Source organism: Camelina sativa, chromosome 8, assembly GCF_030686135.1.
Source record: "Camelina sativa cultivar CO46 ecotype springtype chromosome 8, ASM3068613v1".
Lineage (NCBI taxonomy): Eukaryota > Viridiplantae > Streptophyta > Magnoliopsida > Brassicales > Brassicaceae > Camelina > Camelina sativa.
The window spans coordinates 26,282,538-26,305,703 of record NC_141887.1 but is presented as its reverse complement, the minus strand read 5'-3'; the positions used below and the strand labels follow the sequence as shown (position 1 = coordinate 26,305,703).

Below are 23,166 nucleotides of genomic sequence, written 5' to 3'. Positions count from 1 at the left end.
TTAGCCTAATTAATCCAATTCTTCTCTAACAAAGCTTAGAAATATAGCCAGCTGCGTTATATTTTTATTAGTAATTTGCAAACCGTATTGATTACAGCTGCGTGAAACGAGTCGAACCCTAATTAAAAACTAGACCACTCAGACCGTCTATTTCAGTACTTGGTCGGTCAGAAGCAACAAGCCCTAGGAAAGTCTCTGTCTCAAAATCGCGACTAGTTGGAAAAAAAAAAAAAAAAAAACAGAGAGAGTCAAGATGGGAGGAGAGAAGAGGAAATCTAGTTTCAAAAACCTAGCTAATGCAAAGAAGAGGAGATCAGGACCTCACTTGCCGAACTCAATACTCAAGATCATTGCTAATGAGAAACGTCTTTTGAACTCTGACGCTGAGATTGATTTTGATGAGTGCGATTTGTACGAGTACGAAGAAGGTGTGCCTGAAGAGGAATCCAGGAAAAACAACCGTTACGACCCCGTTGACAACTACGACTTCGTCCTTCACAAGGAATTCAAGGTTTTTTTTGTTCCCTTAGTTAATATTCCGCGGTCGATTCGATTGTGTTTCTTATCGCCGTCACTGTAGGAGTTTGATTTTAGGTTAAGAGTTGTTTGGATAACACGTAATAATTTAGGTTAAAAAGTTGTTTAATTTGGATTGCCTGCCTCTTCTAATCGAGATAGAGACTAACTTGTAAATTGTCTTTATTTCAACGAAGGATGAAAACGTGGAGTCAGAAGATGATGATGATGATGATGATGATGATGATGATGGTAGACATCCACGGATGTTGGAAGCTGTCACTGGAATCCCAAGAGCAGCCTTTCAAGGTATTGACACTCAAACTTGAGACAGAGTCTTGCTTTTATCTTCTATTCATTGCATTTGTGAGCTGTAATATATAAACTTTTTTTCGTTTTCAGGAGAGAGTAAGAGAAAACATGTACTCTTCACTGAACCATATCCAGAGTCTGAATTCAATCCTACCCGTGATGTTCTAGAGGGTAAATCCATCACCACAATGGAACACCTTTTAAATCCTATTCAAGGACTACCTGGATCTAGCCAACTATGCGAGAGTATCTTCCGGATGGAAAAAGATACTCAATCTCTTGTCCATGCTCCTCAGCCAAAGCCAGAACGAGAAATACTGGAACGGAGTGTAGTGAAAGGACTACTTGACGAGGAGTTGAGTAAGTGGGTGCCTCTGGTAAAGAGGAATAGGGAGGCACCAACTATTTGCTTTAACCAAGATGTCAATGCTGGATACTCTACGGTTGGTGCAATAGCATCACAATTTCAGCCCAGGAATGTCTTTGAGATGAGAATGGCTTCTATATTAGACGATAATGAGGTTAGGGAGGCTCACAAAGAAGATGGTACTAGGCTTCTTGAATTGAACGAGGCAAGTTTTGTGATCTCTAGTTCATTCCCTGCTCCGCAGCTTACTTGACTTATAAATTATCTGGCACTGAACGTAACGAATATCTGATGTAACTGTTTGGATTAAATTTTGATACGTTGCAGATATATATGGAAGATCACATCAAGAAACGTGACCGCATTGCTAAGATGAGGAGCATGCTTTTCCGTGTTGACCTGAAACGTAAACGAATCAAGAAGATTAAGTCTAAAACTTATCATCGCCTTAAAAACAAAGATCTGAATAAATCAGGGGTTGGAGCATTGATGGACCCAGCAATGGCTAAAGAAGAGGCTAAGAAGCAGGAGATTAGACGAGTAGAGGTCAGTCTACACTTTCCTCTTCACTTCACAGATTTTTTCATCAAGACGTACACTGTCAAAAAAAAGTGATAGATTGTCTTATTTGTTCATATGTTATATGTGCTTATATATGCAGGAACGTATGACATTAAAGCACAAAAACGCAGGAAAATGGGCCAAACGCATGCTGAGGCTTGGACTGAATAGGAAATACGATGGAACTCGGGCAGCTATATCTGAACAACTTCAGATTAATGCTACTTTGTCCAGAAAGATGAACTCCACAAAAGATGAAAGTAGTAGTGATGAGAGCGATGCAGAGTTGAACGATGGTTCAGATCAAGATGCTTCTGAACTGATAGCGAAAGCAAAAGTGAAGACACTTCAAGCTGTGGAAGATGATGAAGCCCCCAATTCTGGTCTTATGTCATTACCTTTCATGGTAAATCTTGAACAAAACACTTTTGAATATATTTTATTCTGCTTTTTCGTTCATTCATGTTTTTGGTTTGGTTAGGCTCGGGCTGAGAAAAAGAAAAACCAGGAAGCTAAAGAAGAAGCTAAACGTGCAATTGTGGAGTATGAAGAGTTGGAGAACTATGGTGGAGCAGAAAACACTAAAAAGTCCACTAATGTTGTTGGTGGTAGAAGAGTATTTGGGGCAGAAGCTCCAAAAGAGTCTAAAAAGGAATCAGACAAGTTTTTTGATAACAGTGATAGTAGTGACAATGATATGGAAGATAATGAATCAGAGGCTGTAATAGATAATAATGCTTCTTCACCTGCTAGAAACACTGAAACCATAATGGAAAACGAGGTACCTTTCGATGATTCAGAGAGTGAAGCAGAGGAAATGGTTGATGGGATTTTGACATGTGGTTCAAAGGAAACCTATGAGATTCCTTGTCAAGAAGAGCTTGTAAGCCGTGCTTTTGCTGGTGATGACGTTGTTGGTGAGTTTGAGAAGGATAAGGAAGAGGTACTGAATCAGGAAGTTCCTGAACCCGAGAAACCGGTTCTAGTTCCTGGTTGGGGACAATGGAATGATATCCAAAACAAGAGAGGTTTACCACAAAGGATGGTTAGAGAACACGAAGATGACATGAAAAGGAGAGATCAAGCTCTCAAATCAAGGAAAGACGCTCGTCTCGGACATGTTATCATATCAGAAAAAGTCGATAAAAAGGTAATTAGTACTGTCTCACTTAATATATAATGCTTATCCCTTCCACCAAATATCATGCTGACATATTATCTATATGACTTGACAGGCTGAGAAACTTCATATAAAGAGTCTACCTTTCCCTTACACATCCAAGGAAGTTTTCGAACTTAGTATGCGTAGGCCTATAGGACCTGAGTTTAACCCCACAACTATTGTTGGAGATCTAAACCGACCTGAGGTTAACTTTTCATTACTTATTTGTTAAAACTCTCATTAGTAGTGTACCCATTTCGAAAAATGCTGCATTTTCTTTAAACCCATTGGCGATTAATGTGTGCAGGTTGTAAAGAAAGCTGGGGTGATCATTAAACCTGTCAAGTTTAAGGAAGTAAGATGCGAATGAGACAGTAGATGAAGAACACCCTCGTGGCCATCAGAAACATTAACCCAAAAAGGGTAGTAGTAATAAGTCCAAGTAAAAGACCAAAGATTTTGCATTCTCAAACTTAATTTTTGATCTCAACGGGAACACTTTTGCTTTGTTGTTGTTTTCAAACCCTTTGTTCATCAACAATCTTTTTTTCCCACTCCACCTTGGTTATTTTCGGTTCAGCAAGGGTTGAGATTATGACACAATTTGCTTTTTGGTTCAACTACCGGTTTAGCGTAATTTGATAACATTATATCCTTTTTGGGCTTCTTATCAGGCTTTTTGTATGGGCTAATGAAAACTTCCTAAACCATCAAGCCCTAAAAGACTTCAAGTGTTATCTGAGTTTCCCTCGACGAAGGGTAATTTAGAAATTATTAGGGTTTCAGAAACAACTCACCGTTTTGTTATCAGCGATGGGAGAAAAACTACATAACGTTTGCGCAAATCGTTTTAGATACCAAGTCTCTCTGCTTCATTTCCTATCCCTTTAAAACCCTTATCGGTGTGTGTTTTACTGTAAAACCCTCTCTCTCGACTCTTTCCTTATCTTCAACTTCAAATTCTCTCCGGTCACCACCGACGACGGGAACTTGGTAGTTACAAGTGCGAGATATGTCCTTGAAGTTCCCTCTCGGTGTACGTTTCATCACTCATTCTCTTCCTTGTACTCGTCTCCCTTCCATGAATTCAGGCGCACTTATCTATTCATTTCGTTCCGTCCCTGTTCTATCCAAAGCCTTTTCCTTTAGGTTAAAGTACATCGGATTAGGTTCCCGGGTCAATTTCTCAACCCGACCAGAGAGATCCCAACCCGAATTCGTGCGGCGGAGTGGACCTGGGGGTGAGATTCGCGCGTCCAAGAGCTTGATTGAGGACGAGGCAGAGCTTAGTGATTGGGTTAGCGATTTGAGGACTAGTTCTTCGCGTGGGAAGTTCACAAGCGACGAAGATAACTCGGGTCCAGAGGTGGTTCGTAGAAACGTAGTAGACAGGGATAACAGTAGTAGGGGTCCAAGGAGGGGAAGGGAAGGCCAATCTGATAGGTTCGATGGTGCGAGAAGAAGAAAGGAAGGTGAGATGGATAGATTTGGGGGTTCGAACAGGAGGAGAACCAGCGGCGAGCCGGCTGATTCGTTTAGGAATAAGCGGGTAGGTGATCGAGAAGGTGCAAGGAACGGTCGTATTCAAGGAAAGAGTAGTGAGTCTTCTTTCCGTGGAAGGAATGAGAGAAATGTAGATTCAGGGTTTAGGAGAGAGCGAGGTTTGGAAAACAACAAGGGCTTGGGGAGAGGTTTAAGACGGGAAGAGGAAGATAGTAGTGATGAGGACGAGATGAGGATAGTATCGGGAAGCATTGATGATTTGCTTAGTGAAGATAGTAGTAGTGATGAGGATGATGAAGATGATGAGCTTGTTATTAAGAAAGTGGCTTCTCCTAAGGTTGTCCGGACTGATATGCCAAGGAGTGATCATGTCAAGACTTCAGATTCTTACTTGTCTAAGACGAGGTATATTTATCTTTCAGTTTACATTTCTATTTTACATGTGAGGAGGTTGCTTCAGAACTATTCTTCTGGACGTGACTTTGATCATTTGGTGCTGTTTAATTGAGAATTCTCTTTATGGTAATTGGTTTACAGATTTGATCAGTTCCCTCTGTCTCCCTTATCGCTAAAAGCTATCAAGGATGCGGGATTTGAGACGATGACTGTTGTGCAGGAGGCTACTCTTCCTATCATTCTCCAAGGTGAACTTTTATTCCTGAGCCTTGTTAGAAAAAACCACACCATGGTTTAGAAGTGTTGTGACAATTTCTATTGACGACATCTCACAAGCTTTTACATATCACTTATGCAATAGCCAATAAGTATTTCAAAAATAGAAACATAGAAACTTGTGTCTTCAGGATTCCTCAAATTTGCCATGACTTCCATTTTGTAACTTGATTGATTGTTTAAAAATCCTCTTTAAATCCTTGGTTTCTTCCGGGCTCTGTTATCCAGGTAAAGATGTCCTAGCCAAGGCCAAAACAGGCACTGGGAAAACCGTTGCATTTTTGGTAAGACATTCTACCCTCTGGGTTCATGGACATATAAGTTGGTCAGTTAGGAATTGATCGGCCTTACGATTGGTATCTGTTCTTACTTCTTATCGTTGATGTTTATTTCTAGCTTCCATCAATTGAAGCAGTTATCAAATCTCCTCCTCCAAGTCGGGATAACAGGCAACCCCCGATTGTTGTGCTTGTGGTATGCCCTACTCGTGAACTTGCCAGTCAAGCTGCTGCAGAAGCAAACATCTTGCTGAAGTATCACCCATCTATTGGTGTTCAAGTTGTGATTGGAGGCACAAAGCTTCCGACAGAGCAAAGGCGTATGCAAACGAATCCTTGCCAGGTAATAAAAGATCGATCTCTTTTGCCACTCTATGTGAAGTTAATTCTGAGCAAATCTTTGCAATTCCTTTAAGTTGAGCTTCTAAGATGACTGCAGTACAGCCAGCTGTATCTATATATTGTTGATTAATCACATATTTTAAAACTCTCAGATACTTGTGGCTACACCCGGAAGGCTGAAAGACCATATTGAGAACACTTCTGGATTTGCAACAAGGTTGATGGGTGTGAAAGTCTTAGTGCTTGATGAAGCTGATCATCTCTTGGACATGGGTTTCCGAAGGGACATTGAGAGGATAATTGCCGCTGTTCCTAAGCAGAGACAAACATTTTTATTTTCTGCCACTGTACCGGAAGAGGTAAGTGTCAGTTTCTTGTACATAGGCTCTCAAAATTTGGGTTGGAATCTTGAACTGTGTTTTTTGGTGTCAAGGTCCGCCAAATATGCCATGTTGCCCTGAAACGGGATCATGAGTTCATCAATTGTGTACAAGAGGGTACTGGGGAGACGCACCAAAAGGTAAAGGATTTCTTTAGGTTGATTTGAGTGAATGACTTGTTGTATGATTGGAGTTATCGGTTTCTTATGTCTGTTATATCTCCCAGGTCACACAAATGTACATGATTGCATCACTGGATAGACATTTCTCTCTTCTATATGTTCTTCTTAAAGAACACATTGCTGATAATGTGGACTATAAGGTAACACTGTTTCTCTATTACCATTTTGAATCACCAATGTCTGTATCCCTGAACTAACACAACCTCCGTGCTGCTGTAGGTTATTATTTTCTGTACAACTGCTATGGTGACAAGATTGGTGGCTGATCTGCTTAGTCAGCTAAGCCTGAACGTCAGAGAGATCCATTCTAGAAAACCGCAGAGTTACAGAACAAGAGTTTCTGACGAGTTCCGCAAGTCCAAGGGTATTATCCTTGTCACATCCGATGTATCTGCTCGTGGCGTCGATTACCCTGATGTGTCATTAGTCGTACAGGTAACAGTTTCTGACATGGAATTGTTCTGCAACTAAAATTTTTCTCTCTATTTCTTTACTGAAGTTGTTTGCTTTTGCAGATGGGATTGCCATCAGATAGGGAACAGTATATTCATAGACTTGGCAGAACCGGGCGGAAAGGTAAGGAAGGGGAAGGAGTTTTATTATTGGCACCATGGGAAGAGTACTTCATGTCATCTGTTAAAGACTTACCCATCAACAAGTCTCCTCTACCGCCAATAGACCCAGAGGCTGTGAAAAGGGTAAGCTTTTTCATATAAATGATGAACTCACATGAATTTGTGATTCTACTGAACTTAGCAAGCCTTTCTTAACTCATAATTGCTGGCAATCCAGAATGACAAGGGAACTTGAAACAGAATTTGAATCTCATAACACAAAACTCTATGAAGTCAAAAGCTAAGATTTTTGAAGAGTGTGTGACATGAGTCGAGTATTGATTGGTATAAGAAATTTGTTGAATTCAGGTGCAGAAAGGGCTTAGCCAAGTGGAAATGAAGAACAAGGAGGCGGCGTATCAGGCGTGGTTGGGTTACTACAAATCTCAGAAGATGATTGCAAGAGACACGACCAGACTGGTGGAGTTAGCCAATGAGTTTAGCCGCAGCATGGGACTTGACAGCCCACCAGCTATCGCAAAAAATGTTCTTGGCAAGATGGGTCTCAAAAACGTTCCTGGTCTTAGAACCAAGTAGATTCTTTAAGCTAGTGATTTGCTTTTGTCTGAAAACATTAATGCTTTGTAAGTGTAATCTCTTGTCATTCTTGCTACACTTTAGACTTTCTAACTAAAAAATCCGATAAAAGTTACCTTCTTATGGAAATCTTTTGTTTGTAATGGCTACTTATCATGAGTATTCTTACCATCATCATAAGACTCATATTGTTATCTTTACATTAAACCGATAACATATGAGCACTATAAACATTGTTTTAAAATATGAAAAATTTACAGTTCTAAGCTTTCATGAGATGTAAACAAATTTCACAAAGTTTTGGACAGTTGTTGTCTCAGATACTTTTAAGTTTCAACCACTTTCCTTAAATAAAAGGTGATTCTGACATAAAAAGACATTTCAAAGCAATGAAAGCAAACTACGTGCCGTTTTTTTAATTTGTTGGGATATTTTGGGCCACTTTATTCTCTTAAGTACCCCTTGAGCCCTAAAATTGAGTTGCCTACAAAACCTTTTAAACCCTAAATTTACCGACGGCGGGAACTTGGTAGCTGACAGAGCCTTACAGTTTAAGGCATACGCTCTTCCTTCATCTTTCTCTTCCATCTTTTCTGGGGTCTTCTCGTTTCCATGAATTCCGATGGACCCAAATCCGGTAAGAAGAGACGGGAGCTTCGCGCTAAACATTTGAAAAAGTTCACGAGTGACCAGGAAGATGAGTCGGTAAAACAAGTCAAGGACAAGAACAACAATAGAGGTCCAAAGAGGGGAAGAGAAGCCCAATCTGATGATGTTGATGAGCCTCTTATCAAGAAAGCAGCAGCTTCTACTAAGCCTGTGGAGGAGGCTCAAATTGCTAAAACTTCAGATTCTTATTTGTCTAAGACAAGGTACATTATTTGCTCTTCTTTCAACTAGAAGGGTATTTTATAGACTTTGTGAACTCTCTTAGTAGTAATTGCATTTTAAAGAGGGTACAATTTAGTCTCTTTTTGTGTTATGCAAGTAAGGAGATTGCTTTAGAACTATTCTTCTGTATGTGACTTGCTCTGACCATATACATTGCTGTTTGATTGAGAATACCTTTTATGGTTAAATGGTTTTACAGATTCGATCAGTTCCCTCTGTCTCCATTATCACTAAAAGCAATTGCGGATGCTGGATTTAAGACAATGACTGTTGTACAGGAGGCTACTCTTCCTCTCATTCTCAAAGGTGAACTTTTCTTTCATTCTTGTTGGAGTTGCTTATAAGGCAAAAAGATAACATACGCATGATTGAGAACTATATGGACGATTTCTAATGGAAGATGTCTCACAAGCTTGAAAGAAATTCAGAAACTTTTGCATCTTTCTTCCAGATGGCTCATATTTTGTCATGGCTTAACATTTTTGAAGCTTGGCTGATTGTTTATTGTTCCGCTAATATGTTTTCTTTTTAACTCTTTTCCAGGTAAAGATGTCCTAGCCAAGGCCAAAACAGGCACTGGGAAAACTGTTGCATTTTTGGTGAGACATTCTACTTTCTGAGTTCATGCATACAAGTTAGTCAGATAGGATTTTATAAGGCCTTCAGTTGGATTTGTTCTTAATGTTGATGTTTATATTGAAGCTTCCATCAATCGAAGCTGTTATCAAATCTCCTCCTGTAAGCCGGGATAATAGGCATCCCCCAATTATTGTGCTTGTGGTATGCCCTACTCGGGAACTTGCTTGTCAAGCTGCTGCAGAAGCAAACATCTTGCTGAAGTATCACCCATCTATTGGTGTTCAAGTTGTGATTGGAGGCACAAAGCTTCCTACAGAGCAAAGGCGCATGCAAAAGAGTCCATGCCAGGTAAAATTTTCAATCTGTATTTATTTAAACTTATTTCTGAACAAATCTTGCATTGCCATTGAGCTGGACTTCTAAAATGAAACTTGTTATCTGACCATTAGAGTTGCATTTATTTTTTCTTCAAACTGATTTGGTTGTTCTTCACTAAAACAATATGAACTCATTATTTAAATGGCTAAGAATATAAATTAAGAAAGATATATTCAAAAAGGATGTATTTCGCTAAACAAGTTAGGATTGTTTCCAATCATAGGATATGTTCCTTGATTTAGCCTCTTATGCATTTGCATTTTTTTTGCATCTTTTCTCTTCCCTGTAGTCAAAGTGGCTGCAGAGATGATGATCTTTGTCTCTGTATATTTTTAAATAATAACATATTTGCACAATCTCAGATTCTCGTGGCTACGCCCGGAAGGCTCAAAGACCACATCGACAACACGTCCGGATTTGCAACAAGGTTGATGGGTGTGAAAGTCCTTGTGCTTGATGAAGCTGATCATCTCTTGGACATGGGTTTCCGAAGGGATATTGAGAGGATAATAGCTGCTGTTCCGAAGCAGAGACAGACATTTTTATTTTCCGCCACAGTACCTGAAGAGGTAAGTGTCAGTTTCTTGCACAAAGACTCTCACTTTTGGGTTGGAATCTTGAATCGTGTTGTTTTGGTATTAAGGTCCGTCAAATATGCCATGTTGCTCTGAATTCGGATCATGAGTTCGTCAACTGTGTTCAAGAGGGGGCAGGGGAGACGCATCAAAAGGTAAAAGATTGCTTTTTTAAGTTCAGGTGAACGAATGGCCTTATGATTGAATGTTATTGGTTTCTCATGTCTGTTTTATCTCCCAGGTCACACAAATGTACATGATTGCATCATTGGATAGACATTTCTCGCTTCTATATGGTCTTCTGAAAGAACACATCACAGAAAATGTGGGCTATAAGGTAATATTCTTCCTCCAATGCCATTGTGAATCACCACTGTATGTCTGGATTAACACAATCTCTTTGCTGTTGCAGATTATCATTTTCTGTACAACTGCTATGGTCACAAGATTGGTGGCTGATCTGCTTGGTAAGCTATGCCTGAACGTCAGAGAGATCCATTCTAGAAAACCGCAGAGTTACAGAACCAGAGTTTCTGATGAGTTCCGCAAGTCCAAGAGTATTATCCTTGTAACATCTGATGTATCTGCTCGTGGTGTTGATTACCCTGATGTGTCACTAGTCGTACAGGTAAACCATATAGTAGTTTTCCATTATAGAGTTGAACAGTTGCTACAAAGTTAGTCGTTTTTTACTGAAGTCGTTGTTTATATGTTGCTTTTGCAGATGGGATTGCCATCAGACAGAGAACAATATATACATAGACTTGGCAGAACTGGGCGGAAAGGGAAGGAAGGAGAAGGTATACTATTGTTGGCACCGTGGGAAGAGTACTTTTTATCTTCTGTGAAAGACTTGCCCATCACAAAGACTTCTTTACCGCCAATAGACCATGAAGCTGTGAAAAAGGTAAGCTTTTTCAAATACTATATGAATTTGACTCTACTGAACTTGGCAAACCTTTCTCAAAATTAACTTGCTAGCAATTAGCAACCCATAACAACCAGACTACTATACTAAACTATATTGGGATGCAAGTTCCCAATGTTTAAAATATATTTTTTAAGAGTATGTAACTCGAGTGAGCATTGATGAATGTGAGAACACATGTTAAAAATCAGGTGCAGAAAGGGCTTAGCCAAGTGGAAATGACGAACAAGGAGGCAGCATATCAGGCGTGGTTGGGTTACTACAAATCACAGAAGCAAATTGCAAGAGACACGACCAGACTGGTGGAGTTAGCTAATGAGTTTAGCCGCAGTATGGGACTTAGCACCCCTCCAGCTATCCCTATAAATGTTCTTGGCAAGATGGGTCTCAAAAACGTTCCTGGTATAAGAGTCGCTCCTGGTTTTGACAAGAAAAAAACAAATAGAAATTTTCGTTCCCGCTAGATTTTTTCTTAATGGTATGTTTTGTTTTCAAACTTTATTGCTTTTGAAGGTATTATCTCTTGTTATTCTTGCAACACTTTGATTTTCTAATTATACAAAATCTATAGAAGTTACCTTCTTGTGGAGGTATTTTTTGTAAGAAATTTGTTTTGCCATGTTCTCTTTTACAGTTAAGCAATTTTGGATTTATGATTCATAGTATTTTTGGACTAATTTCTTTTCGATCACCTAAATTTGAATATGAGAGCTGACTTTTTTAAGTAATTCTGTAAATTCAAACGTTGAACTACCCCTATGCCATCGAAATTATCGAACCTCATTCCTCAAAATCTCAACATCAATCAAAGAGATATAATCATACAAGTGACACTTTGTAAACTTGTAAATAAGGTTTAGCCTAATCGATCCAATTCATCAGTAACCACAAAGCTTAGGAATATAGCCACTAACCAAAATATAGAAGCATTTTAGAAATCGTAATAAAAACTTCTAATTTCCCCGGCAAAAAAGAAATAATGGAACCTCAGATCCAAAGAGTACTGAAAAGAAGGTGATGATGAATGGTAACAGTAAAAAAACAAAACCCAACACCATCTTTCTACTCAAGCTTTGCCTTTCACCATAAGGCTATGCCTTTTTGTTGTAAATTGTAAAGCTCTACTAAACCCTAAACTGAGCCAAAAAAAAAAAAAACAGAGAAGGCAAGGTGAAAATGGTAAGTTTGGCTTTGGCTGCAACTGCAACTACAAGCTTTTCCTATACAGAATTGAATTCTGCTACGTGTTTAGTCCTCTTTCCACTTGTTAACATATCTCAAGAAGGCACTAGCTGGATTTTCATGAAGTGGAGCTCTGACACGGGTAGATCTCCTAACCACTGCTTCTTCCATCTCTATGTTGTGAGCAATGTCCTTCGTCCTCTTTTGTAGTGTAGAGCTGCAAATCACAAGTCATCGCCAGGTTTTAAAGCCATGACACATAAACAAGGAGACTTTGATAAATGTGGTGTTACTCTTCTACATGTGCATCAAAGTGAGGATAGAACAAGTGACCGGAATAATAAATAATGCAGATTATGCAAAAGAGAAGTGGGAAGCTATAACTGACCATATTCTGTCATAGAATTTCTCTAGCTGTATATGTAATGACAGTTCCCTCTCTCCTTTACGGTTTAGTGATCCCATCAATGCATCGAGCTGGATATAGAGAAACATACACAAAATTGAACAAGATTTATACAATCAAATGATCAAACAAGGAAATGAACCACGTGGATTGATGATACCTCTTCCTTGGAGGTATAATAGCCCCATTCTTTGGAATCAGAATCCTCAACAAATATCCTACCATTGCTTCGGAACCACCAGTACCTGTTGTAATCCCGATCTTTACCTAAGGTGTTTGTACGTATGACTATTTTCTCCATCTCTCGTTCATAGTATTTCCTCTGCATGTAACATTAAAAGTTCACACTTGATGTGCATAAACAAAAAAGCACACACGTGCATATATGAAAACAACCACATATCAAAAATAATTATGTGGGGAAGGACTCTACCCTCTGTTCGGGCCCCCTCCTTTCCGAAGTTCCTTTCTCATCTTCACTTGCTGATTTTGCCTCCTGCTTCTTCACTGAAAATCCTTTCTCCTCCTCTTCCTCCTCTGCTCCATCTTCATCTTCATCTTCCTCCCCCTTCTCCTCCTCCTTTGGTTCGATTTTAATACCCGTCATCTGCCTTTTGTGCTTTCTCAGATAGACATTCCCCATAAGCCTGTTACTACCATGAGAAAAATGAGCTCCCAAGTGATCTGAAGACCAAATGTTCTGCTAATGAGTAAATATGATATAAGCCATACCTTTTCTCTGATTTTTCAAAATTTTCTGAAGAAACAAACCCATTCTCCATCTTGCTTCCCCCTGCAGTGCTCTCTTTCTTTTCGCTGTCTTCACTACTTTCTGTTACTTGTGAGCTATTTTTCTTTATCTCCAACCTACTATTGTCTAAAACTCCATTAGATTCCTCGCCAGTTTTGGACCGTTCTTTCTCCTCTCTTTTCTGTCGGGCCTCTGTCAACGCTTCTTCTCTTCTAGCAGCTCCAAGGGCATGCCGCTGTTCAACAAGCTCATCTATTTCCCCCTTGAACATACTTGTTACAGTTATATAGTTCACTATTTCTCTTAAGATTTTCAATTTTACAATTGGGTCCAAAAGACCATAATGTCCCCGCCTAATCGTTCCAAGGTCAATGCACAAATCAGAAGCGTCGACTGATTCCAAGAAATCACAAAGATACTCTCCCCATGTGATCAATGTTATCTGAAATAAAGCAACAAGCAGGCCATCAAACACAAGGAAAACTAAAAATCACAAGATTGGCGACTTAATGTTGAATGCGAATAGCATATAACTGTGTGGTCAATTTTGTTAATTAAGGATGATTTCCATGAGACGAAGATCTGACCTTTGACTTGCGACTCCTTCTCTGCAAAGCTTTGAAATTATCCCCACGTTCATTGATGAGGAACCGGAAAAGACAGGCATGCACCTCCATGATAAGAACCACATTACTTTCCTTGTGGCAGACAGCATTTTCGAAGTCTTCAAGAGAAAATCGCCATAGATGCAACTGTCTACCAAATGAGGTACAAAAGTCCCAGACCATAAGTAGATCCCCAACACAATCCATTGGAACACTAAAATCCCGCCAAAGAGAAGGCCGCTGAGTGATATCAGTGTCATCAAGATCAGGTGGCAACAGTGAATCTTCAATTGGATAACTGGTAGCCTCTTCCTCAGACTCATTAACATCTGAAAAGAAAAAACCAGCGAATGGTAAAAAGTTCCTTTAAATTGCAAAGAAACTTTTGCCGAAACATTAGGAAACATTGAATTGGAAACGAATTGCAGAGCATCCATGCAATTATACCTCTATCTGTCTCCTCTGCAATCTGTTTACCATTTTCTGCTCTCTTTCTTTTTCCTTTTTCCCTTCCGGTTTTACCTTCCTATAGTTTAGCGATGAGACAAAACTGATAAGTACATCGACTAATTATTAGGCAATGCTACAACTTATTAAATGGTGATGTACTTTACTTCTACCTGCTTTCTTTGTTGAACCAGTTCTCCATTCTGAAAGACATATTTGTTCTGAAGTTCCTTGGGAATTTTTCTCGTGATATCATGTGCTTTAGCCAGAAAATCATTTACTACCCAAGGTATACTGTGGCATGTGGAATCCCTAATGAAAGACTTCAGAAAGTTTCTACTAAATGGAAACTTCTTCCATGACAGATCCTCCCCAAACAGCACTGTGTTCTCATTTATTTCCTTATCTTTGTAAAGGAAGCCTACCTCATACTGAGGTTTACTATCCCCATCTGTTAATATCTTCAAGATTTTGCACGGATGCAGTTCCCCATCCCTTTTTCCATACAACTCTGCACCAGCGTAAAAGCAATTTTGCAACTCTGTCGCTATTTTGTCAGCAAGATCTTTCAATGACAGCGTACCTTTTCAAAATGGAAGAAAAAGAGTCAGAAGTAGTGGTCATAAAACAGAGATTTCGAGTATTAGAAATTTATCTTACACAAACAAATTTAAAACAGTAAATAGGGATTGCTGATTCACAAAACTGACAGAAAAACCAAAATGGTAAAAAGGCAGTCTTGATGCACAACCAAGGTGCACATCCTTAACTCCTTTCCCCTGACAGTGTAGTCTGTGTCAGAACCAGGAATGTGACAATAGCAAATGCAACCAACCGGTACCATTCTATGAATTATAGAGGCACATCTAACTTTAAATGTGTGGCTTTGAAACTCTCACATGGTTCCGGGGTTCCAAGAAGATACAGACAATTTATGCTACAGCCCTCAATGTACACATAATTACAACTAAATAAAACAAGACTTCGACACACTTGCATCATAAGAATGAATATAACCAAGGAAGGAGTTAAAACTTACTGAATTGGATGATGCGTAAAGCAGGTGCGACTAGCTCTCTCGCCAGAGTTTGAACTTTCTTGCTTGCCAGTTTTTCTGAGTCTAAGGCCTCCTCGTAGGTCAAGGTAGTCTTACCAGTAGATTTGCATGTCCAAACTCGCTTGCGGTACAGATTAATCCTCTTCAAGTACAATCTAATTTTATGTTAAGCAAAGCAAACAAATAGTTCTGACACGGATATGTGCACTGATAAACATGAACAACCAAGCCTTGGAAGAATAATATGAATAAAGATTGTTCCAGAATGAAACACTGGACACATAAGGAGATGGTAAACATTTGAAACATAAGTTTAAAAATAGTATCATGTTTTCCAATTCATAAATTGAAACAGCAATAGAAAAAGGATACTGATAATCTCTAAAAATCTCCTTTGTGAGACGAACTTGATAAACAAGTTCTTGAGGCTCCAAGTTATTTGGTGGCTCCAGTAGTCTATGTGACTTCTTTTTTAGTAGAGGCATCCTTCAAATGGCAAAACAGACCTACGGCATATATAAAAAGGTGTCGTATAAGTGATTATCATATTGGCTTTTTGTGAAATCATAGTTAGAAACATCAAGGAAACGTAGCAAACAGCTCATCCACGCAAGAAGGGCAGGAATTGCGTCTATGCAATGTGAGAACAGAGAATTAACAGAAAATCTTAACCCCCATAAAGCGTTTAAGGTGACACAAATGTCAAGTAGACCAAGAAAAGTAGTAAACAAGTACATATATGTGGCAAAAATATGCAAATGATAGCACATAGCCCGAGAACACTGATTCTAATTTCAGCTCTGATTTGACAAAGAGTCCATAGATTAGCAAGTGGAACATGTGAGATCATGTCAAAAAAGAAACCCCAATGAAAAAAAACTGAGAAAAGCAATGCAGAAACGGAGATAGCATTAAACCCTAGAACAATCGCAATCCCAATCGAATTAGGAAAAGATCTGAAACCATCGGACAAAATTCACCGATTACATACCAAATTGAAAGCAATATCGAACAAGGCAAGGAAGCGAAACGAAACCCGAGGAATCAAAACCCATACCCAAAGATCGAGATAGAGAAAAATCACTTTCATCATACCCTAGTTTCGGAGAATCCATAACCCGAAACCCACAAGTTATACACACAACAACAACAACAAAAAAGCAGCCAAAAAGCAAAGCAAATGTGTAACAAACACAATCACTGAAAAAAACGTAACGCAATTCGCAGCCGACACAACGAGAATCACCACGAAGAAAGCGAAATCGCAGACGGCAAGAGGATCGATGTTCCCGCCACAAACGATTAGAGAGAAGGGAAACAAGAGGGGACTCACACAATCAAATCTTACGGAGAATGTATCAAATTGGGAATGCGCGTCGTAGAGAGAGAGAGGTGTCTCTCAAGGAACGAACACCGCTGTTGAGATCTCCCTAGGTCCCTCTCTCGGTCTCTCGGTCTCTCTCTCTCTCTCTCTCTCTCTCTCGCTCTCAGCTGTTTTGGTCGTCGTCCTTCCTTATGGGAAAGACGCAAAAAAAAATAAACACTTAATACGCGAATTAGTGAAATTAGCCTCTCTCTCACTTTAATTTATAGTATTATATTTAATACTATATAGTTTTTATAACAGGTGTTGGTGATTTGGACCCTTAATAACTCTCTAGCCCCTTTAGGTATACTGGGGCTTTAGTTCTTGATATTTAGCCCATTTATTAGGCCTAAAAGGCTTTACCATGTTTCGTTTTTTTAATCAGTATTCATGGCTACACCTCTTAAGTCAAATAGACTTGAAAGCTAAAACAACCAAAGTAAGTTTTGATTATGTGTTCTTAAACTAAAACTAAAACGGTGAAGCCTCTTCAACCATTATTTTGGTAAATTCCAAATGATGTTTGACCATAATTCGGAAAAAACTTCAAATAACCTACCAAAAATAATCAAGTCATTAAATAATATTTTTTTGGTGTAAATTTCACTGACCAATCATCAAACTACATAAAATTATTTCCAAAAATTGGAGACTGGAGTCTTTAAAATGGCCAACAAAAAAAAAAAAGTAGTTTTATTTTGTCAATAATAAATAATATTAATTATTTGTTTGCATGAACACCCGCCAGAAAAAAATATCTATTTCAAATTTGGTATTTTCTGTCCCAAACTTACAACTTATATAGAAAAGTGACAAAATACATTTGTGTATTTTTGTACAAAACTTGTAGGACTATTGGTATGGTTTTGTGAAGTTTGTAATTAAATAATTAAGATATTGGTTCACCGATGGAGGCGAAAAAACTAGTTCATATTATAGGTAGTGTGGTCCTTAAATTAAACTAACATTACATTTAATATTAATTTTAAGTTATGATCGCGCCCGTTAAGGGGTTGTCTAATGAGGAACCATAATTCAAAACTTAGAAAACCCATTTAGAGAAAAGAAAAGGTATCCCCATTCTCGATGGGGGATTCATGAAATCATATGGAGCCGCTTAGAAAATCTCTCTTTTATTCATTAAACCAACAAGACACACACAATAATATATTCATTATTAAAAACACACACATAAGAGATTTTACAACAATAACTTAGCAAACTTTTTACCAAAAAAAAAAAAAAAAAAAAAACTTAGCAAACACACAAACGGTTTATCACACCCTTGACACACAACATATCCTCTCAACATAATTTAGTAGAGCATATTCGACACGTAACATGATTGCCGCTTTTTCTTCTTGAATTATAAACCTGTCATTCCCAAATATACGGAAGAATGCAGCATTTGTGGTACACGTGTTGGCAGAGAAACCCAATCACATTTTCAAGATGCTTCTTGTCGTTGAGATCATACTCGTCTAAGCACAAAGCACATCTGTCGACTTTATCGATTTCTTTAGCAATCTTGTCCCAACGACGACTCTGCCACCGTCTATCTGCAAGCAAAAGTTCAACCCTTCCGAATGCTTCGTCACCGATTACGGCGAAAGGCGTCCCTCCAAGAGTTTGTTCGGAATATTCAGCCAAACCAGCAGCCACTCCGGCCCAAGTGTTGTCACTGACATGACCGGCCAACAGCGGTGGGAGTTCATTGATAGCTTCGAATAATTTCTTGCGGTTGTTCGTAGCCTCTAGCGGTAAAACGCTAAAGTGTGCGTACTTCACTCCGGACAATATCGTCTGTTCCACTAACATGTCAGTTAGTCCTTCCCGGCTGCAAACAACTCTATGGAAGTCTTTCCCTTTGACTTGAAAGAATGGCTTTGTCGGGTCCATTCCATAGAGGACCATTTCAGGAGGATGCAAGATATTACCACCATAAACTTCGACAATATTGACTTCCTCCGTTCCATCCTTCATATTGGCTTGTAGAGCTTGGTGTGGAAGATCTGTAAGATATATAAAACAAAAAAACAAAAAATACATAAACATAAGAGTATGTGATTGTAAACATGGTGGAATATAATGCAAAGATAAGAAAGGAAAAATGCAATCACTAATATACTTTGCTTGCTCAATTCAAAACTCAAAACTCATGTCAATTTTCATAGCTTCATCTATGTACTCACCAATCTTCGCACAATCTTTGTACTACATTTTAAAGTGTGTATGTGTATTAATGTTGGTTGGAGGGAGACCATTAAATGGGTAGAGGATATGACATTAATCTTTGTATTAAGTTTTGGCTTTTGTTGATATGCCTTTTTTAAAACGAAAAAAAATTGTATATATGTCTCTAATCCTATTAAATATGTTTGTGTGGATTTATTAATAAAATTTTATGCATGTTTTGCTAACACTAATAGTACCTCATGATATTGACTATTGAGATAAGCAATTTAAAATAGAAATAGAGTTTATTGAGCATCTCCAATGGTAGAACTATTTTTTTTTTGGTATGATCCAATGGTAAAACTATGAAGGTTCTAATACTTTTGACAACAAGGTATTAAACACTTGTTTGTGTATTCCTGGTTTTATTTCTTTCTCTGCAGTTTTGCTATATGTTATCTTTTTTGTCTTAACTGAATGAAGAAGATTGTGTTTAAATTCTCCTGTGGAAGAATATGACTTTCAAATTGTGTTAGTGTCAGGGGAGATATGCACCCAGCACTATGGGGATCTCCAGTAGGCAACAGTCGGAGAACCACTAATGACATCAAAGATACCTGGCTTAGGTAAGAGTAAACGAAAAAACAAGATGGCGAAATCTCTCATTCAAAAAAGGCTGAAGTTTTAAATTAGAGGTAACACTCTAATAGAGACAAGGAACAACTCTTTTACTACTCAAATAATCTTTGCAACCTTGCACCTAAATTAGAGGTAACAATCTCATGGATCACTTTCTTGTCATCCACCAGGCTTTTTGTTAGAGTAACACTCAAGCTATTACTCTCCTTTCTTTGGTTATGCATTTTTCTTTTCTTATCCAATTAGCTACAAATGGAAACCGATCGGTCAAATTGGGCGTTCGGCAAAGAGTGAGTATCGGTCAAATTTTTCTTTTCTTTTCTTATTCAATTAGTTAATAACCAATTAGCTACAAATTCTATTAACTAAAATTTTATCACTAATTTGTAAGTATTTGTAGTTAATATTTGTTATTATTATTTTTTTAGCAAAAAAACATAACTATATAATCAAAATTCTCTAGTGCAACCATTATTTTGGTAAATTCCAAATGATATTTGACCATAAATACGGAAAAGCTTCAAATAACCTACCAAAAGAGATCAAGTCATTGAATAATGTTTTCTGTGTTAAAAAAAATTCATTGACCAATCAAAATACCTAAAGTTATTTCCAAATATTGGAGACTGAAGCATTAAAAATGGCCAACAAAAAAAAAAGCAACTTTATTTTTGTCAACGATAGAGAATGTTAATTATTTGTTTACATGAACACCCGCCAAAAATGGCCCAAACTTTATAACTTTAAATTCTTATTGTATTTTGTTTTTTTTTTTTGGCTTTACCAGTTTTCTTTTGTTTCATAGCTTCACGTCTTAAGTCAAACAGACTGAAATCTAAACGAACCAAAATAAGTTTGATTATGTGTTCTTAACCTAAAACTAAAACGGTGCCATTATTTTGGTAAATTCCAAATGATGTTTCATGTTTGACCATAAATACGAAAAAACTTCAAATAACCTACCAAAAAGATCAAGTCACTGAATAATATTTTCTGTGTAAAAAATTTCATTGACCTATCAAAATACCTAAAATTATTTCTAAAAATTGGGGACTGTGAAGCCTTAAAAATGGCCAAAAAAAAAAACAAAAAAAAAAAACAAGCAACTTTATTTTGTCAACGATAGAGAATATTAGTTATTATTTTTCATTCACACTACCACCGCAAAACAACAACAAAAGAAAAATAATCAAATTCTTCATCCGTAAATATATACTACTACTAGTACCAAACTCGTGAATGATGAAGCGTCGACGATTATACGAAACTGTTTCCCTTCAACATAAAGGCTTTATCTTTACCAGTTTTTTTTTTTTAAATCAGTATTTTACCCATGGCTTCACCTCTTTAAGTCAAGTAGACTGAATTGCTAAAACAACCAAAATAAGTTTGATTATGTGTTCTTAACCTAGAAGAATTAAAACGGTGAAGCCTCTCCAACCATTTTGGTACATTTCAAATGTTGTTTGACCATAAATAGGAAAAAAAACTTCAAATAACCTACCAAAAAAATCAAGTCATTAAATAATATTTTTCTGGTGTAAATTTCACTCTACATAAAATTATTTCCAAAAATTGGAGACTGAAGCCTTTAAAATGGCCAACAACCAAAAAAATTCAAGTAGGTTTTATTCTGTCAAATGTCAAAGATAGATAATATTAATTATTTGTTTTTTCATGAAAACCCGCCAGAAAAAAAAATATCCTATTTCTAATTTGGTATTTTCTGGCCCAAACTTACAACGTTAATTTTTTTTACTTTTATTATTTTTCATTAAAACTACCGCTGCAAAACAACAACAACAAAAAATAATTAAATTCTTCATCCGTAAATATGTACTACTGGTACCAAACTCGTGAATGACGAAGCCTCGACGATTTATACACATACTACCAACACACACTTTATGTGTGGTAGTTGCCTCTATCCACCGGCCAAGATTTCGCCACGTCATCACTTCTTCCCTCCTTAAAAACTACTCGCTACTCCCATCCTTTCAATTAACATATCCGCCATTGTTTCCGGCAACACAAACTACAAGAAAAAAAGAAAGATACACCATGGAGTTCGAAAGAGTCCAAGACATCTCATCTTCTTCTTTACTAAACGAAGCAATCCCCTTGGAATTCATCAGATCCGAGAAAGAACAGCCGGCGATCACAACGTTCCGAGGTCCAACGCCGGCGATTCCCGTCGTCGATCTCAGCGACTCCGACGAAGAGAGCGTGAGGCGTGCGGTGGTGAAAGCGAGTGAAGAATGGGGGCTATTTCAAGTGGTTAACCACGGGATTCCGACGGAGCTGATACGGCGGTTGCAAGACGTCGGGAGAAGATTCTTCGAGCTTCCTTCGTCGGAGAAAGAGTCCGTCGCTAAACCGGAAGATTCCAAAGACATCGAAGGTTACGGAACAAAGCTTCAGAAAGATCTAGAAGGTAAAAAAGCTTGGGTCGATCATCTCTTTCACCGAATCTGGCCACCGTCGTGCGTTAACTACAGGTTCTGGCCTAAGAACCCACCTGAATACAGGTAATTAAACCGAAATTTTTCAAAAATTTGTTAACCGGAGTTTAACCGTCGGTTCGTTGAAATAACCGTTGTTGGTTTAATGTGTCTATTAGGGAGGTGAATGAAGAGTATGCAGTGCATGTGAAGAAGCTGTCGGAGACGTTACTAGGGATTCTGTCGGAAGGATTAGGGTTAAAGCGTGACACGTTGAAAGAAGGTCTCGGCGGAGACACGGCGGAGTATATGATGAAGATTAACTATTATCCGCCGTGTCCTCGGCCGGATTTAGCATTAGGTGTACCGGCGCATACTGATCTCAGTGGTATCACTCTTCTTGTCCCTAACGAAGTTCCTGGCCTTCAAGTTTTCAAAGATGATCACTGGTTCGACGCAGAGTATATTCCCTCCGCCGTCATTGTTCACATTGGCGATCAGATTCTGGTCTGAACTTTTCTAAATCATAGGCATCTTTTAGACTAAAAGTTTTGTTTAGATGTTATTATTAGGTTTTATAATTCTTTGTTAATTAACTTCGATTTGGTAATTTTTTTTGATTAATTTGTAAATTATTTATAATGGATTTAATTTGCGAATATTTTTTGCAGAGGCTGAGTAATGGGAAGTATAAGAATGTGTTGCATAGGACGACGGTGGATAAGGAGAAGACGAGGATGTCGTGGCCGGTTTTCGTGGAGCCTCCCCGTGAAATGATCGTCGGACCTTTACCGGAGCTTATCAGAGATGATAATCCTCCAAAGTTTAAATCTTTTGCTTTCAAGGACTACAGTTACCGCAAGCTCAACAAACTTCCTCTGGATTGAGAAAAGAAAATATCAAAGAAAAAAACAAGAAGAGAATATTTTCCTTTTTTTTTTGTTAAACGTTAAATTTGTGGTTATGGAATAGGAAGTGGTCGTTATTGAGTTGTTGTGTTTCCCGCGATAAGAAGATGGTTGTGTCTCTCGTCTCTTGTTTCTGTTTTATGATTAAATAAAGATTAGTTAAAACATCTAATACTAGCTACTACATTATGGTTTGATGTTGACATGTTTTGTTTATTGTGTTGCGAAGCCTTTGCAAGTTATGTCGGACCATTTCTAGGATTTGTAAAAAGAGTAGTAGGTTTGTAAATTGTAATGTTTTTTACCTGTTACGGGAGACTTGGTGTTGGTGGTAACTATACGTCACATGCTTACAGCTATGTTATGATTGTAATCTACATAATGAAACTTGCATCTACCTAAACCGACACAT

General features: G+C 38.1%; 4 protein-coding genes and 1 pseudogene across 8 annotated transcripts; 4 read left to right on the top strand and 1 right to left on the bottom strand.

Moving 5' to 3' along the window:
- The first annotated feature begins 189 nt into the window (after window positions 1-189).
- LOC104772173 (uncharacterized protein C57A7.06-like) lies at window positions 190-3,472 on the top strand (annotated as a pseudogene). Its single transcript, XR_015564371.1, has 8 exons — window positions 190-511; window positions 714-825; window positions 919-1,400; window positions 1,523-1,741; window positions 1,857-2,162; window positions 2,238-2,906; window positions 2,992-3,123; window positions 3,226-3,472. The product of XR_015564371.1 is annotated as an uncharacterized protein C57A7.06-like (transcript).
- A 203-nt stretch (window positions 3,473-3,675) lies between these two features.
- Window positions 3,676-7,555, top strand: LOC104708217 (DEAD-box ATP-dependent RNA helicase 26). Its single transcript, XM_010424741.3, has 10 exons — window positions 3,676-4,826; window positions 4,959-5,065; window positions 5,322-5,377; window positions 5,490-5,714; window positions 5,866-6,072; window positions 6,147-6,233; window positions 6,320-6,415; window positions 6,495-6,710; window positions 6,791-6,973; window positions 7,199-7,555. The coding sequence occupies exons 1-10, from the start codon at window positions 3,931-3,933 to the stop codon at window positions 7,424-7,426; spliced, it is 2,301 nt and encodes a 766-aa protein (XP_010423043.1). The 5' UTR covers window positions 3,676-3,930; the 3' UTR covers window positions 7,427-7,555.
- Window positions 7,556-7,807: 252 nt separating this feature from the next.
- Window positions 7,808-11,384, top strand: LOC104708218 (DEAD-box ATP-dependent RNA helicase 25). Its single transcript, XM_087462845.1, has 10 exons — window positions 7,808-8,298; window positions 8,517-8,623; window positions 8,861-8,916; window positions 9,020-9,244; window positions 9,637-9,843; window positions 9,918-10,004; window positions 10,091-10,186; window positions 10,262-10,477; window positions 10,574-10,756; window positions 10,969-11,384. The coding sequence occupies exons 1-10, from the start codon at window positions 8,039-8,041 to the stop codon at window positions 11,239-11,241; spliced, it is 1,710 nt and encodes a 569-aa protein (XP_087318971.1). The 5' UTR covers window positions 7,808-8,038; the 3' UTR covers window positions 11,242-11,384.
- A 322-nt stretch (window positions 11,385-11,706) lies between these two features.
- Window positions 11,707-16,816, bottom strand: LOC104708216 (uncharacterized). Of its 4 annotated transcripts, none has more exons than XM_010424739.3 (11): window positions 16,559-16,816; window positions 15,598-15,731; window positions 15,208-15,380; window positions 14,342-14,751; window positions 14,169-14,247; window positions 13,704-14,050; window positions 13,098-13,558; window positions 12,799-13,012; window positions 12,526-12,687; window positions 12,348-12,436; window positions 11,707-12,176 (listed from the first exon to the last, which is right to left on the bottom strand). In XM_010424739.3, the coding sequence occupies exons 2-11, from the start codon at window positions 15,708-15,710 to the stop codon at window positions 12,026-12,028; spliced, it is 2,199 nt and encodes a 732-aa protein (XP_010423041.2). In that variant the 5' UTR covers window positions 15,711-15,731; window positions 16,559-16,816; the 3' UTR covers window positions 11,707-12,025. The 4 variants fall into 4 exon arrangements, with proteins under 4 accessions (XP_010423041.2, XP_087318969.1, XP_010423042.2 ...); XM_087462843.1 differs by having other exon boundaries at window positions 12,799-13,018; window positions 16,559-16,814; XM_010424740.3 differs by having other exon boundaries at window positions 16,472-16,786.
- A 4,384-nt stretch (window positions 16,817-21,200) lies between these two features.
- LOC104708215 (flavonol synthase/flavanone 3-hydroxylase) lies at window positions 21,201-22,921 on the top strand. Its single transcript, XM_010424737.3, has 3 exons — window positions 21,201-21,933; window positions 22,026-22,353; window positions 22,518-22,921. The coding sequence occupies exons 1-3, from the start codon at window positions 21,266-21,268 to the stop codon at window positions 22,731-22,733; spliced, it is 1,212 nt and encodes a 403-aa protein (XP_010423039.2). The 5' UTR covers window positions 21,201-21,265; the 3' UTR covers window positions 22,734-22,921.
- Window positions 22,922-23,166: the final 245 nt, after the last annotated feature.